Raw genomic sequence first — 13506 nt, 5'->3', positions numbered from 1 at the left:
CATACATGTACAGTGATCCCCCGTTTATTGCGTCCCCAACCATTGCGAACAGGGTACTTCGCTATTTTTCAACCTGGAAGTCAAAATACCATCTACGCATGCGTGCCCATGGGCACGCATGCGTAGATGGCAACCGGGAGATCAGCTGCTGGGCGGCTTCCCTGAGTCTTCCCCCTCTTGCTGGCGTCAGCGAGGAGTTTCCCCACCGCCCACGCAAACTCCTCGCTGCCGCCCGCCCTTCGCCCGCCCACGCCGTTCATTCTCGCCGCACGGGCCTGTCCACGCTGTCTCTCGGCGCTTTCCAGCTGAGTCCGGGAGCGAACTCGCTCCCCGACTCAGCTGGAAAGCCCCGAGAGACAGCGCCAAGGAACGGGCCTGTCCACGCTGTCTCTCGGCGCTTTCCAGCTGAGTCGGGGAGCGAGTTCGCTCCCGGACTCAGCACGAAAGCCCCGAGAGACAGCGCCAAGGAACGGGCCTGTCCACGCTGTCTCTCGGCGCTTTCCAGCTGAGTCGGGGAGCGAGTTCGCTCCCGGACTCAGCACGAAAGCCCCGAGAGACAGCGCCAAGGAACGGGCCTGTCCACGCTGTCTCTCGGCGCTTTCCAGCTGAGTCGAGGAGCGAGTTCGCTCCCGGACTCAGCACGAAAGCGCCGAGAGACAGCGCCCCCCGGACCCCCAACCCGGGTTTGGGGGGCTGCTAGGAAGCCCCCCATGCCGGCGGCAAACAGCCGCGCCGCCCCCAATCTTCGGCTCCTCGCTAGCGCTGTGGGAGTAAAAACACCGTCTGCACATGCGCAGACGGTGTTTTTACTTCCGCATCGCTACTTCGCGAAAACCCGCTCGTTGCGGGGGCTCCTGGAACGGAACCCTCGCAACGAGCGGGGGATCACTGTATACACATCCAAACGAGACTCCACTGTTTCTCTGTGTCATATATGTGGGTATGTGCATAATTTTGAATTTATTCATTTATTTTGTCATGTTTATGTTGTATATATTGGGGGGGGGGTGACCTTTTAAGAGCTGTATGCAGGGAAATTTCATTTGAATGTATACCACTTATAGCAGTGATTTTCAACCTTTTTTGAGCCGCGGCACATTTTTTACATTTACGAAATCCTGGGGCACAATGAGTTGGGGGGGGGGGGGCGTTAAAAAAGTTTGGACAAAAAAATTCTCTCTCTCTCTCTTCCTCCCCTTCACTCTATTTCTTTCTGCCTCCCTCTGTCTCTCCCTTCCTTCCTCTTTCTCTCTCTCTCCATCCCTCTTTCTTTCTCTTCCTTCCTTCCTCTCTTTTTTGCTCTCTTTCTCTCTCCCTCCCTACCTCCCTCTATGTCTTTCTCTCTCTCTCCTTCCCTCCCTCTCTTTCTCTCTCTCTCTTGCTTTCTTTCTCTCTCTTTCTCTCTCTCTCTCTTTCTCTCTCTCTTTCTTCTCTTGTTTTCTCTCTCTCTTGCTTTCTTTCTCTCTCTCCCTTGCTTTCTCTCTTGCTTTCTCTCTCTCTTGCTTTCTTTCTCTCTGAGCTTCGCGGCACACCTGACCATGTCTCGCGGCACACTAGTGTGCCACGGCACACTGGTTGAAAAACACTGACTTATAGTGTACACTTAAAGTGGCAATAAAGTTATTTCTCTTAGTCTAAGACTCTTAAGTCTTCCACGGTGAAATAGAGGCAACAAATCTTAGGGGAGTGAGTTGCTTCCTTTGTTAATGGCATTTGATCTCCATTAGGCTCACCTGACTGGTGAAAGCATTCCGCCCTCCCCCGGTGGGTAGCCCTCTAGGAAGGCACAGCATGCCATAATTGCCACATCAGAATGAAATGACAGAGAGAAAGTTTTCTCGGAGGACGACCCCGAATGGATCCAGGTCTCTCCTATTTATTGTGTATTCACAGTTCTGACATGTGGTACAGAATAACCAATTGCGAACGACACATACATTATGCCAGCACCATATAAAGCAAACTTCTCTTGTGGCTTCCCTATAGATAATTAATGGAAGCTACAATCTTTGCCCCTTTCCTGGAATGTGTATTTACTGGTGATTAACAAAGGAATGTCTAAGGCATATATTTCCTTATCATGATTCTGCAGGATGCTTGCTCAGCCTGGACTTTGCTTCCTGCCTTTCCATAGAGGAAAAATAAATATCTTATTCAGCACATAATTTAGTCTTAAAACATCACTCTCCAGCAATATTTTATTTCCAAATTTCAGTGCTTAAAATCTATGATTACAACAGACTGGTTTTAACCTGATCAGGAATCCTCGCAGATGGCAGAGGCAAAAAAAATAAGGAGAGCAATTATAATGGTATGCGAGAATGACCTTGGGAGACGAGACCAAGAGATGCTGCCTAGGGAGCGGTCAGCTAAGAGGGAGCGTCGCCCACAGGGGCCTATGCACAAAGCAAGGAAAGCAGGACGTTCTCAACCTGTATAGGAAGAGGGAAGAGTTGTACAGGTAGTCCTCAATTTACGACCACAACATTTATGTTGCTATGTGAGATGGGCGTAAAGTGGCTTTTGCCCCATTTTACGATTATTATTATTATTATTATTATTATTATTATTATTATTATTATTATTATTATTTATTAGATTTGTATGCCGCCCCTCTCCGTAGACTCAGGGCGGCTCACAACAGTGATAAAAACAGTGTACAATGACAAATCTAATATTAAAAGTCTATAATAATAAATCTAACATTAAAAGTTTAAAAAACCCCATTGTTTAAAAATCATACACACAAACATACCATACATAAAACTGCATAGGCAAGGGGAGATATCTCAGTTCCCCCATGCCTGATGGCAGAGGTGGGTTTTAAGGAGTTTATGAAAGGCAAGGAGGGTGGGGACAATCTTAATCTCTGGGGGGAGCTGCTCAAGAGGGTTGGGGCCGCCACAGAGAAGGCTCTTCCTCTGCGTCCCGCCAGCCGACATTGTTTAGTCGACGGAACCTGGAGGAGGCCAACTCTGTGGGCCCTAATCGGTCGCTGGGATTCGTACGGCAGAAGGCGGTCCCGCAGATATTCTGGTCCGGTGCCATGAAGGGCTTTATAGGTCATAACCAACACTTTGAATTGTGACCGGAAACTGATCAGCAACCAATGCAGACTGTGGAGTGTTGGTGTAACATGGGCATACCTAGGGAAGCCAATTATTGCTCTCGCAGCCGCATTCTGCATGATCTAGAGTTTCCGAACACTCTTCAAAGGTAGCCCCATGTAGAGAGCGTTACAGTAGTCGAACCTTGAGGTGATGAGGGCATGAGTGACTGTGAGCAGTGACGATCCCTTTGGCCACAGTTCTAAAGCGACTCACTTCAGTTCTTTAAGGTAGTAACCCGGGGAAGTGAACCTGGCTTCTCCATTTTGGGACGCTTCATGCCACTGTTGTTAAGTGAATGATCCAAGCTGATCAGTTAGTATGAATCGGGCTTCTCCGTCGACTTTGCTTGCCAGAAGGTTGCAAAAGGGGATCATACGACCCCGGGACATTTCAAGGGTCATAAATGTCAGTCAGTTGCCAGAGCGTCTGGATTTTTTTGATCATGTGACCACAAAGAGGCTTCAAGGGTGGTAAGCATGACAAACAATCATCAGTCACACCATTCAGGGCCGTAGTAACGTCGAACGGTCGCTAAAGGAACTGTTGTAAGTCAAAGACCCACCTGCACTTTCACACTTTTTTTTTTTTATAATACTTTATTAATTTTCAATAAATAGACATACAAACTCACAAACATTTAAACACATAGTAGGGGTTACAATTACCCCTCTTTTCTTGAAGTCAATTTTTAATACAGAAAAAAGGATAAAATCTTAAATCTTTAAGTCAATATAATCGCTTCTCGGCCTTTTGGCTAAGATCAAGTGTAGTAGTGCCATACTTTCAAAGATTTATTTATTTATTTATTTATTCAATTTTTTATGCCGCCCTTCTCCTTAGACTCAGGGCGGCTTACAACATGTTAGCAATAGCACTTCTTAACAGAGCCAGGCTATTGCCCCCACAATCCGGGTCCTCATTTTACCCACCTCGGAAGGATGGAAGGCTGAGTGAACCTTGAGCCGGTGATGAGATTTGAACCGCTAACCTTCAGATCTACAGTCAGCTTCAGTGGCCTGCAGTACAGCACTCTACCTGCTGCGCCACCCCGGCTCTTTTTTTCTGGGAACGCGGCTTTACGTCAAAGTAAAATTAGCTTCTCTCGCTGCGTTTCTGGTCTGGTTTTCCTGACAACGCTAATCCCAGTGGAAGAGAATTCTAGAGTTCAGAATCGAAGGGAGATGCTCTCCGTTTCTCTCTCTCAGCTGGGCTTGTTGGCTTGCAAATATTTCTTCACCCGCTTAGGAAAAATCAGCATTGAGAGAAGGTGACATTTGCTTCCTGTTTACGTACAGTTGCTTGTCCTGCCAAGACAGGTGAGGGTGTGGTTTTTAGATGAAGACAGCCATGTAGATGTCCTGAAGGGCGGGGATGGGTTTTGGCTTACCTTGCTGCTGATTTGCATCCTGAAGCTGGTTAAAAAACCATCTTCTGTGCATGCTCAATTATGGTCATAAATTGAGGATGACCTGTCCCTACAATCCCTTGAGCTTGGCCGAGTGGGGGGAGACAATAGGAATTTACATGAATATTCCGACTTATATGGCGGCGGCGGCAGCGGCTTCTTCAAGGAACCAACAGCCGGTCCTTCTCGGTGGTATGTTGCTACAGCCTCCGAGGCTGCCGCCGCCGCCGGGCGAGGGGATCTCCGTGATGGGCAGCCTTGGAGGCTACAGCAATGCAGTACCAAGAAGGACCGGCTGTTGGTCCCTTGAAGCCGCCGCCGTTCAGGCAAGGGGATCTCCATGGGGTCTCCGAAGCCGCTGCCCACCGCAGAGATCCCTTCGCTCTAATGAAGGAGGAGGCAGCAGCGGTGGCTTCGAAGCTGTCCCCAGGTCATCGTAGCGACGTCATACGTCGGGGACGATGTAACCCGGGGACTACCTGTATTGTGTTTCCTTGAAAATAAGCCCTAACCTGATATTTACATATATACCCCTCTCCCAAATAAGCTATTTCCATGATGGTGAACTTATGGCACGCGTGCCCAAAGTGGCATGTGGAATCATGTCACTGGCATGCATGGAATCACCGGTTCCTCTTCAGGGTTTCTGGTATGCATGTGCACACGACAATCAGTTGGCCTTTGTGTGTGTGGCAGCGTTGGAAACCAGGAGAGCGGTTCTTCCGTTTTCTGGTGCGAGCATGCACGCCGGCCAGCTGATTGGCAGTAACCGAAAAGAATTGCTGGCAGGTGTGCATAATATGGTTCTGTGTGCCACCTGTGGCATACATGCCATAAGTTCACCATCACTCCCCTAGACCAGTGTTTCCCAACCTTGACAACTTGAAGATATTTGGACTTCAACTCCCAGAATTCCCCAGCCAGCGAATGCTGGCTGGAGAATTCTGGGAGTTGAAGTCCAAATATCTTCAAGTTGCCAAGGTTGGGAAACACTGCCCTAAACAGTGTCTCTTCATCCCCCAAGGTTTTTCGTACACCCTTTCACAACAATAAGCAGCACCCAGCAACAACTTGTTACTTGTTGGGACTATTGAACATCATTAATGTTATCTTCAACATCATTAAGGGCCATGGTGGCCCAGTGGTTAGAATGCAGCACTGCAAGACGATCTCTGCCAATAGTTCGATACTGATTGGGCTGAAGGTTGACTCAGCCTTCCATCTTTCCGAGGTCGGTAAAAGTGAGGGCCCAGATTGTTTGGGGGCAAGTTTTAAGTTTTATTGGATTTATATGCCGCCTCTCTCCGAAAACTCGGGGTGGCTAACAGCCATTATAAACAATATACAATAATAATCCAATACTAAAAGCGAATTAAAGCCCCTTAATATACAAAACCAAACATACATACAAACATACTATGCATACAATTTTAACGGCCTAGGGGGAGAAGAAACCTAATTCCCCCATGCCTGGCGGCAGAGGTGGGTTTTAAGTAGCTTACGAAAGGCAAGGAGGGTGGGGGCAATTCTAATCTCTGGGGGGAGTTGGTTCCAGAGGGCTGGGGCCGCCACAGAGAAGGCTCTTCCTCTGGGTCCCGCCAAGCAGCATTGTTTAGTTGACAGGACCTGGAGAAGACCCACTCTGTGGGACCTAACTGGCCGCTGGGATATAGGCTGATTCTCATAAACCACTCAAGAGAGGGCTGTAAAGGACTATGAAGCGGTATATAAGTTTAAGCCAGTGGTTCTCAACCTTGGGGTCAGGACCCCTTTGGGGGGTCGAACAACCATTTTAAAGGGGTCGCCTAAGATTATAAGAAAAGACCAATTTCCCCTGGTGTTGGGAACTAAAGCTTCTATTTTGGCGCCTTGGAACATATTTTTACCATCCGACCAATCAGGTGCTTACAGTGGGAGTGTCCCTCTGACCTTCCTGCCAATCAGCTTAAAGCTCTGCTGGGAGAATTGGTGCTAGTCTTACGATTGGGGGGTCACCACAACACGAGGAACTGTATGAAGGGGCCGCAGCAGTAGAAAGATCGAGAACCACTGGTCTAAGCGCTATGGGTTGTTACGTTGTGGTGTTATTTGTTTCTAGATTTCCCCTTGGCAAAAAAGATGTCTTAAAAAAATGGGTCTGGAGTATTCGGCGGAAGAATTTCACTCCTACCCGTCACCACGTGCTCTGCTCAGAACATTTTTGCGAGGATGATTACCTAGAAAACGTGGCTTCCGGGCGGCGATACCTCAAGCCAGACGCGATTCCAACCGTTTTTAATATACCCGAACGACAGAGGAAGGTAACGGTAGACTCACTGGGATTGGTTCTCCCCACTCTCATTGAAAGTAACCATCAGTTGTTTATTATTATTATTATTTATTTATTAAATTTGTATGCCGCCCCTCTCCATAGACTCAGGGCGGCTCACAACAGTAATAGAAAACAATATACAGTGGTACCTCATGATACGAACTTAATTGGTTCCAGGAGGAGGTTCGTAAGGTGAAAAGTTCGTAAGACGAAACAATGTTTCCCATAGGAATCCATGTAAAAGCAAATAATGCCTGCAAATCTTTCAGGAAAATCCCAAACTTTAGAAGGGAAGCGAATAGAGGGCAGGGAGGAGCAGCTAAAGGGGGAGGGGTGGAAGAAGCAAGGCTAGGCTAAAGTGGGAAGGAAGTAAGGCAAGGGGGGCGCCCCTCCCTTTTCTTTCTTAAAAAGACACCCTTTCAGTGCTTGCAAACACGCTGTTCTCCTAGTTATTTAAATGGAGACTTTTCCCCCCTCCAAGCCGCCCCTCCCTTTTCTTTCTTCAAAAAAAGGGGGGGGGAGAAACCCCTTCATCCCAGCAGCAGTGGCTTGGGTTTGTAAGGTGAAAATAGTTCGGAAGAAGAGGCAAAAAAATCTTAAACAACTTTTCGTATCTTGAAAAGTTCGTTAGAAGAGGCGTTCGTAAGATGAGGTACCACTGTATAATACAAATCTAATAATTAAAACTAAAAACCCATAATTTAAAAATCATGCACACAACATACCATACATAAACAGTATAGGCCTGGGGAAGTTATCTCAGTTCCCCCATGCCTGACGGCAGAGGTGGGTTTTAAGGAGTTTAAGAAAGGCAAGGAGGGTGGGGGCAGTTCTAATCTCAGGGGGGAGCTGGTTCCAGAGGGTCGGGGCCGCCACAGAGAAGGCTCTTCCCCTGGGTCCCACCAGCCGACATTGTTTAGTCGATGGGACCCGGAGAAGGCCAACTCTGTGGGACCTAATCGGTCGCTGAGATTCGTGCGGCAGAAGGCGGTCCCGGAGATATTCTGGTCCGATGCCATGAAGGGCTTTATAGGTCATAACCAACACTTTGAATTGTGACCGGAAACTGATCAGCAACCAATGCAGACTGCGGAGTGTTGGTGTGACATGGGCATATTTAGGGAAGCCCATGATTGCTGATCGGAAGTTTCTGAACACTTTTCAAAGGTAGCCCCATGTAGAGAGCATTACAGTAGTCGAATCTCGAGGTGATGAGGGCATGAGTGACTGTGAGCAGTGAGTCCCGATCCAGGTAGGGCCGCAACTGGTGTACCAGGCCACAGCTGAAAGATGTTTCTCTAATGTGAGCTGTGGATTGAGGAGGACGCCCAAGTTGCGCACCCAATTTGAGGGGGTCAATAATTCCCTCCCCCAGGGTTGTGGATGGACAGATGGAATTGTCCTTGGGAGGCAGAACCCACAGCCACTCCATCTTATCCAGGATGAGTTTGAGTCTGTTGACACCCATCCAGACCCCAACAGCCTCCAGACACCGGCACATCACTTCCACTGCTTCGTTGACTGGACATGACTCCTTGTCTTCCAAAAGTGATTGTCTTCCAACAAAGATAATGATGGGACCGGAGGCTAAAACCATACAAAGAAGGAACTGGGTATCTTTAGTTTAATGAAAAGAAGGACTAGTGGAGACATGATGGCAGTATTCTCATAGGGGTTGCCACAAATTCATAGAGGATGTGGCTGTTAACAGGAATCAGAATTAGAATATAGCTGGAAGGGACATCTAGAGCAGGGGTCTCCAACCTTGGCCATTTAAGACTTGTGGACTTCAACTCCCAGAGTTCCTCAGCCAGCTTTGCTTTGCTGGCTGAGGAACTCTGGGAGTTGAAGTCCACAAGTCTTAAAGTGGCCAAGGTTGGAGATCCCTGATCTAGAGCAGTGTTTCCCAACCTTGGCAACTTGAAGATATTTGGACTTCAACTCCCAGAATTCCCCAGCCAGCTGGCTGGGGAATTCTGGGAGTTGAAGTCCAGGTACCTTCAAGTTGCCAAGGTTGGGAAACACTGATCTAGAGGACATCAAACTATTTACTAAGTCTGCACTACTGTTACTACTCGTTTTTTCTCATCATTCCTATCACCCATCTCCTCCCACTTATGACTGTATGACTGTAACTTGTTGCTTGTATCCTTATGATTTATATTAATATTGACTGTTTCCTCATTGCTTATTTGACCCCTATGACAATCATTAAGTGTTGTACCACATGATTCTTGACAAACGTATATTTTCTTTTATGTACACTGAGAGCATATGCACCAAAGACAAAATACCTTGTGTGTCCAATCACACTTGGCCAATAAAGAATTCTATCTATCTATCCAGAGGCCCTCAGGGGTTGGGCAGCTGACAAATCCAAATCAATCAATCACTCACTCACTCAGTCAATCAATCAATCAATCAGTCCTACCCCCTGCTCAAGCAGGAGAACTTGCACTATTTCAGACAAGTAGGAGGAAATAGGAAGTAGGATGCTTGGCTGGGCAGTAGGAAAAGCAAGTAGGATGCTTGGCTGCATAGCTAGAGGTATAACAAGCAGGAAGAGGGAGATTGTGATCCCCTTATATAGAGCGCTGGTGAGACCCCATTTGGAATACTGTGTGTTCAGTTCTGGAGACCTCACCTACAAAAAGATATTGACAAAATTGAATGGGTCCAAAGATGGGCTACAAGAATGGTGGGAGGTCTTAAGCATAAAACGTATCAGGAAAGACTTAATGAACTCAATCTGTATAGTCTGGAGGACAGAAGGAAAAGGGGGGACATGATCGAAACATTTAAATATGTTAAAGGTTCAGGAGGGAAGTGTTTTTAATAGGAAAGTGAACACAAGAACAAGGGGACACAATCTGAAGTTAGTTGGGGGAAAGATCAAAAGCAACGTGAGAAAATATTATTTCACTGAAAGAGTAGTAGATCCTTGGAACAAACTTCCAGCAGACGTGGTTGGTAAATCCACAGTAACTGAATTTAAACATGCCTGGGATAAACATATATCCATTGTAAGATGAAATACAGGAAATAGTATAAGGGCAGACTAGATGGACCATGAGGTCTTTTTCTGCCGTCAGTCTTCTATGTTTCTATGTTTCTAAGTGACTGTCCAATCTCTCCTTAAAAACCTCTAGTGATGAAGCTCCCGCAACTTCTGAAGACAAGCCTGGCTTATTGGTTTATTGTCCTCATTGTCAGGAAGTTTCTCCTTAATTCTAGGTTGCTTCTCTGATTGGTCAGCTTCCATCCATTTTTCTTTGTCTGGTCTTCTGGTGCCTTGGAAAATAGCCTGACACCTCCCCCCATGACAGCCCCTCAAGTATTGGAACACTGCTATCATGTCTCCCTTAGTCCTTCTTTTCTCTCTCGAGTAGCCATACCTAAATCCTGCAACTGTTCTTCGTATGTTTTTAGTCTCCAAGCAATTGTCTTAGTTGCTCTTCTCTGCACTTCCCCACCCCCCCAAACTCACAACTTTTTAATGTGCATCTTGAAGATTGGGAAGGGGAACCTGGCTTTGGAAGGGAACTGTTGCTGCTTCTGTTGGGTAACCATTTGTCTGAAGAGGGATGGGGTTTCCTGCCTAAGCAGGGGGTTGGACTAGAAGACCTCCAAGGTCCCTTCCAAATCTACTTATTCTATTCTATTCATTTCTATTCTATTCCTATTCATTTCTATTCTTTATTCTGTTCTTTATTGGCCAAGTGTGATTGGACACACAAGGGGGAAAGATCAAAAGCAACATGAGAAAATATTATTTTACTGAAAGAGTGGTAGATGCTTGGTACAAACTTCCAGCAGACGTGGTTGGTAAATCCACAGTAACTGAATTTAAACATGCCTGGGATAAACATAGATCAATCCTAAGATAAAATACAGGAAATAGTGTAAGGGCAGACTAGATGGATCATGAGGTCTTTTTCTGCCGTCAATCTTCTATGTTTCTATTCTATTTTATTCTATTCTTTCCGTCAGTGGATCCCAAAAGCATCTCCCTGGACCAGAATATCTCCGAGACCGCCTTCTGTTGCACGAATCCCAGCGACCAATTAGGTCCCACAGAGTGGGCCTTCTCCGGGTCCCGTCAACTAAACAATGTCGGTTGGCGGGCCCCAGGGGAAGAGCCTTCTCTGTGGCGGCCCCGACTCTCTGGAACCAACTCCCCCCAGAGATTAGAACTGTCCCCACTCTCCTTGCCTTTCGTAAACTCCTCAAAACCCACCTTTGCCGTCAGGCAAGGGGGAACTGAGATATCTCCCCCGGGCCTATACAATTTATGTACAGTGTTCCCTCGATTTCCGCGGGGGATGCGTTCCGAGACCGCCCGCGAAAGTTGAATTTCCGCGAAGTAGAGATGCGGAAGTAAATACACCATTTTTGGCTATGGACAGTATCACAAGCCTTCCCTTAACACTTTAAACCCCTAAATTACTAATTCCCATTCCCTTAACAACCATTTACTCACCATTATTACTGGTACTCACCATTGAATAAGACACTTAGTGATCCTGATATTTATTAACATAATTATTTATTAACAATAATTAATTTTTTTGTTATTTATTTGCAAAAATTATTAGTTTGGTGATGACGTATGACGTCATCGGGCGGGAAAAACCGTGGTATAGAAAAAAACCCACGATGAATTTTTTTATTAATATTTTTTGAAAAACCGTGGTATAGGCTATCCGCGAAGTTCGAACCCACGAAAATCGAGGGAACACTGTATGGTATGTTTGTACATATGTTTGCTTAATAATGGGTTTTTAAAAATATTTTAAATTGTAAATTATTAGATTTGTTATGAACTGTTTTATTCTGTTGTGTGCCGCCCCGAGTCTACGGAGAGGGGCGGCATACAAATCTAATAAATAAATTAAATTAAATTAAATTAAATTAAATTAAAATAAAATAAAATAAAATAAAATAAAATAAAATAAAATAAAATAAAATAAATAAATAAATAAATCTCATTGGCAGCTGGGTTGCAGACCCAAATACCCTTCTCCAAGTTTATTTTGTCTCTCCCACAGGGCGCTAAAAGAAGGAGGCCGCTTCTCCGCCGTAAGCCCCCTGACCCTCCACCAAGAAATGTGTTAAAAGTGGAAAGCAGTGCCAACACGCCCCTGCCTGGGAGTGGCGTTGTGGGTCTGGAGCACTCCTACTCTCTTCCCGCCAGCCCAGGTAATCCAGGGGTGCTCTTGGGTTCAGCTTGTGTAGCAGAAAAGCCGGTGGACGGAAAACGAGTTCAGGAAGAGAACGCAGCAACACAAATACAGTATTGTGTTTTGGAGAGCTCCCAGGGTTCCGATAGTCCTCGACTTATGACTTGCAATCATTGCGAGAATTTGCCTCATCTTACATTCTTAAGTGAATCACTGCAGTTGGTAAATTAGTAACACGTTTGTTAAGTGAATCCGGCTTCCCCATTGACTTTGCTTGTCGAAAGGTCGCAAAGGGAGAATCACGTGACCCCGGGATACTGCCACGGTCATCAATACCAATACCAATATTTGGTTGTCAGGCATCCAAATGTAAATCATGTAACCATGGCGAATATTGCAATGGTCATAAGTGTGAGAAAGAGTCTCTTTTTTTCAATGCTGTTGTCACTTCAAACGGTCACCAAACGAACTGTTGTAAATCAAGGACTATGTATACATTGTGTTATGGGTTATAAGTGCATAGAGGCCTACCAGGCCAAAAATAGGGCATGGGGAGGTGCAGCGCGGACTCCACATGGTCTGTTTTTGCTCCCAAGAGGCTGCAGAGAGACCTACTAGGCCCAAAACAAGGCATGGGGAGGTGCAGCACGGCCCACACACGGCCTGTTTTTGCTCCCAGGAGCCTGCAGGAAGGCCTACTAGGCCCAAAGCAGGGCATGGGGGAGGCATGGCACGGTCCCCACAGGGCTTGTTTTTGCTCCCAGGAGGCTGCAGGGAGGCCTAGTAGGCCCAAAACAGGGCATGGGGGAGGCATGGCACGGTCCCCACAGGGCTTGTTTTTGCTCCCAGGAGCCTGCAGGAAGGCCTACTAGGCCCAAAACAGGGCATGGGGGAGTATGGCACGGCCCCCACAGGGCTTGTTTTTGCTCCCAGGAGGTTGCAGGGAGGCCTACTAGGCCCAAAATGGGGCATGGGGGAGGTATGGCACGGCCCCCACAGGGCTTGTTTTTGCTCCCAGGAGGCTGCAGGGAGGCCTACTAGGCCCAAAACGGGCATGGGGGAGATGCAGCACGGCCCTCACATGGTCTGTTTTTGCTCCCAGGAGGCTGCAGGGAGGCCTACTAGGCCCAAAATGGGGCATGGAAGAGGTGCAGCACGGCCTCCACATGGCCAATTTTTTGCTCCTTGGAGGCTGCAGAAAGGCCTACTAGGCCCAAAATGGGACAGGGGTTGCATGTGCAAGTGTGAGGCGGAGGGGAGCACTTGTGAGTTTGCACACACATGTGCACATGTGTGTGGGCACATTGCATTTTGGGTTGTTATGCTTTTGGCACGTGATGGCTGTCACAGGGAATATAGGGAATACCCATTTTGTCTGATTGTCCAGATTCTGGGAGTTGAAATCCATGCATTTAAAAATGTTCACGGTTGAGGAAAACACTGCTCTAGAGAGAGCAATTAGCCATGCTAGCTTTTTCTGTTATTGTTGCGATAGTGGTG

The 13506-nt window shown here is 46.8% G+C and overlaps 1 protein-coding gene and 1 pseudogene across 1 annotated transcript in view; both read left to right on the top strand.

Annotated features, from left to right (window-relative positions):
- LOC139159223 (zinc finger protein 585A-like) overlaps positions 1-13506 on the top strand; it is a 53495-nt gene that overhangs the window by 2184 nt on the left and 37805 nt on the right. Inside the window, exons 3-4 of the mRNA XM_070736570.1 lie at positions 6614-6815; positions 11875-12025. Coding sequence (XP_070592671.1) covers positions 6614-6815; positions 11875-12025 — 353 coding nt within the window. The remainder of the gene's footprint in view (positions 1-6613; positions 6816-11874; positions 12026-13506) is intronic.
- LOC139163302 (U2 spliceosomal RNA) lies at positions 3845-4016 on the top strand (annotated as a pseudogene).

The sequence above is a fragment of the Erythrolamprus reginae genome, chromosome 2 (genome assembly GCF_031021105.1).
Source record: "Erythrolamprus reginae isolate rEryReg1 chromosome 2, rEryReg1.hap1, whole genome shotgun sequence".
Taxonomy (NCBI): Eukaryota; Metazoa; Chordata; class Lepidosauria; order Squamata; family Dipsadidae; genus Erythrolamprus; species Erythrolamprus reginae.
Note: the sequence above shows the minus strand (reverse complement) of the source record. Positions and strands in the feature narration are given on the sequence as shown.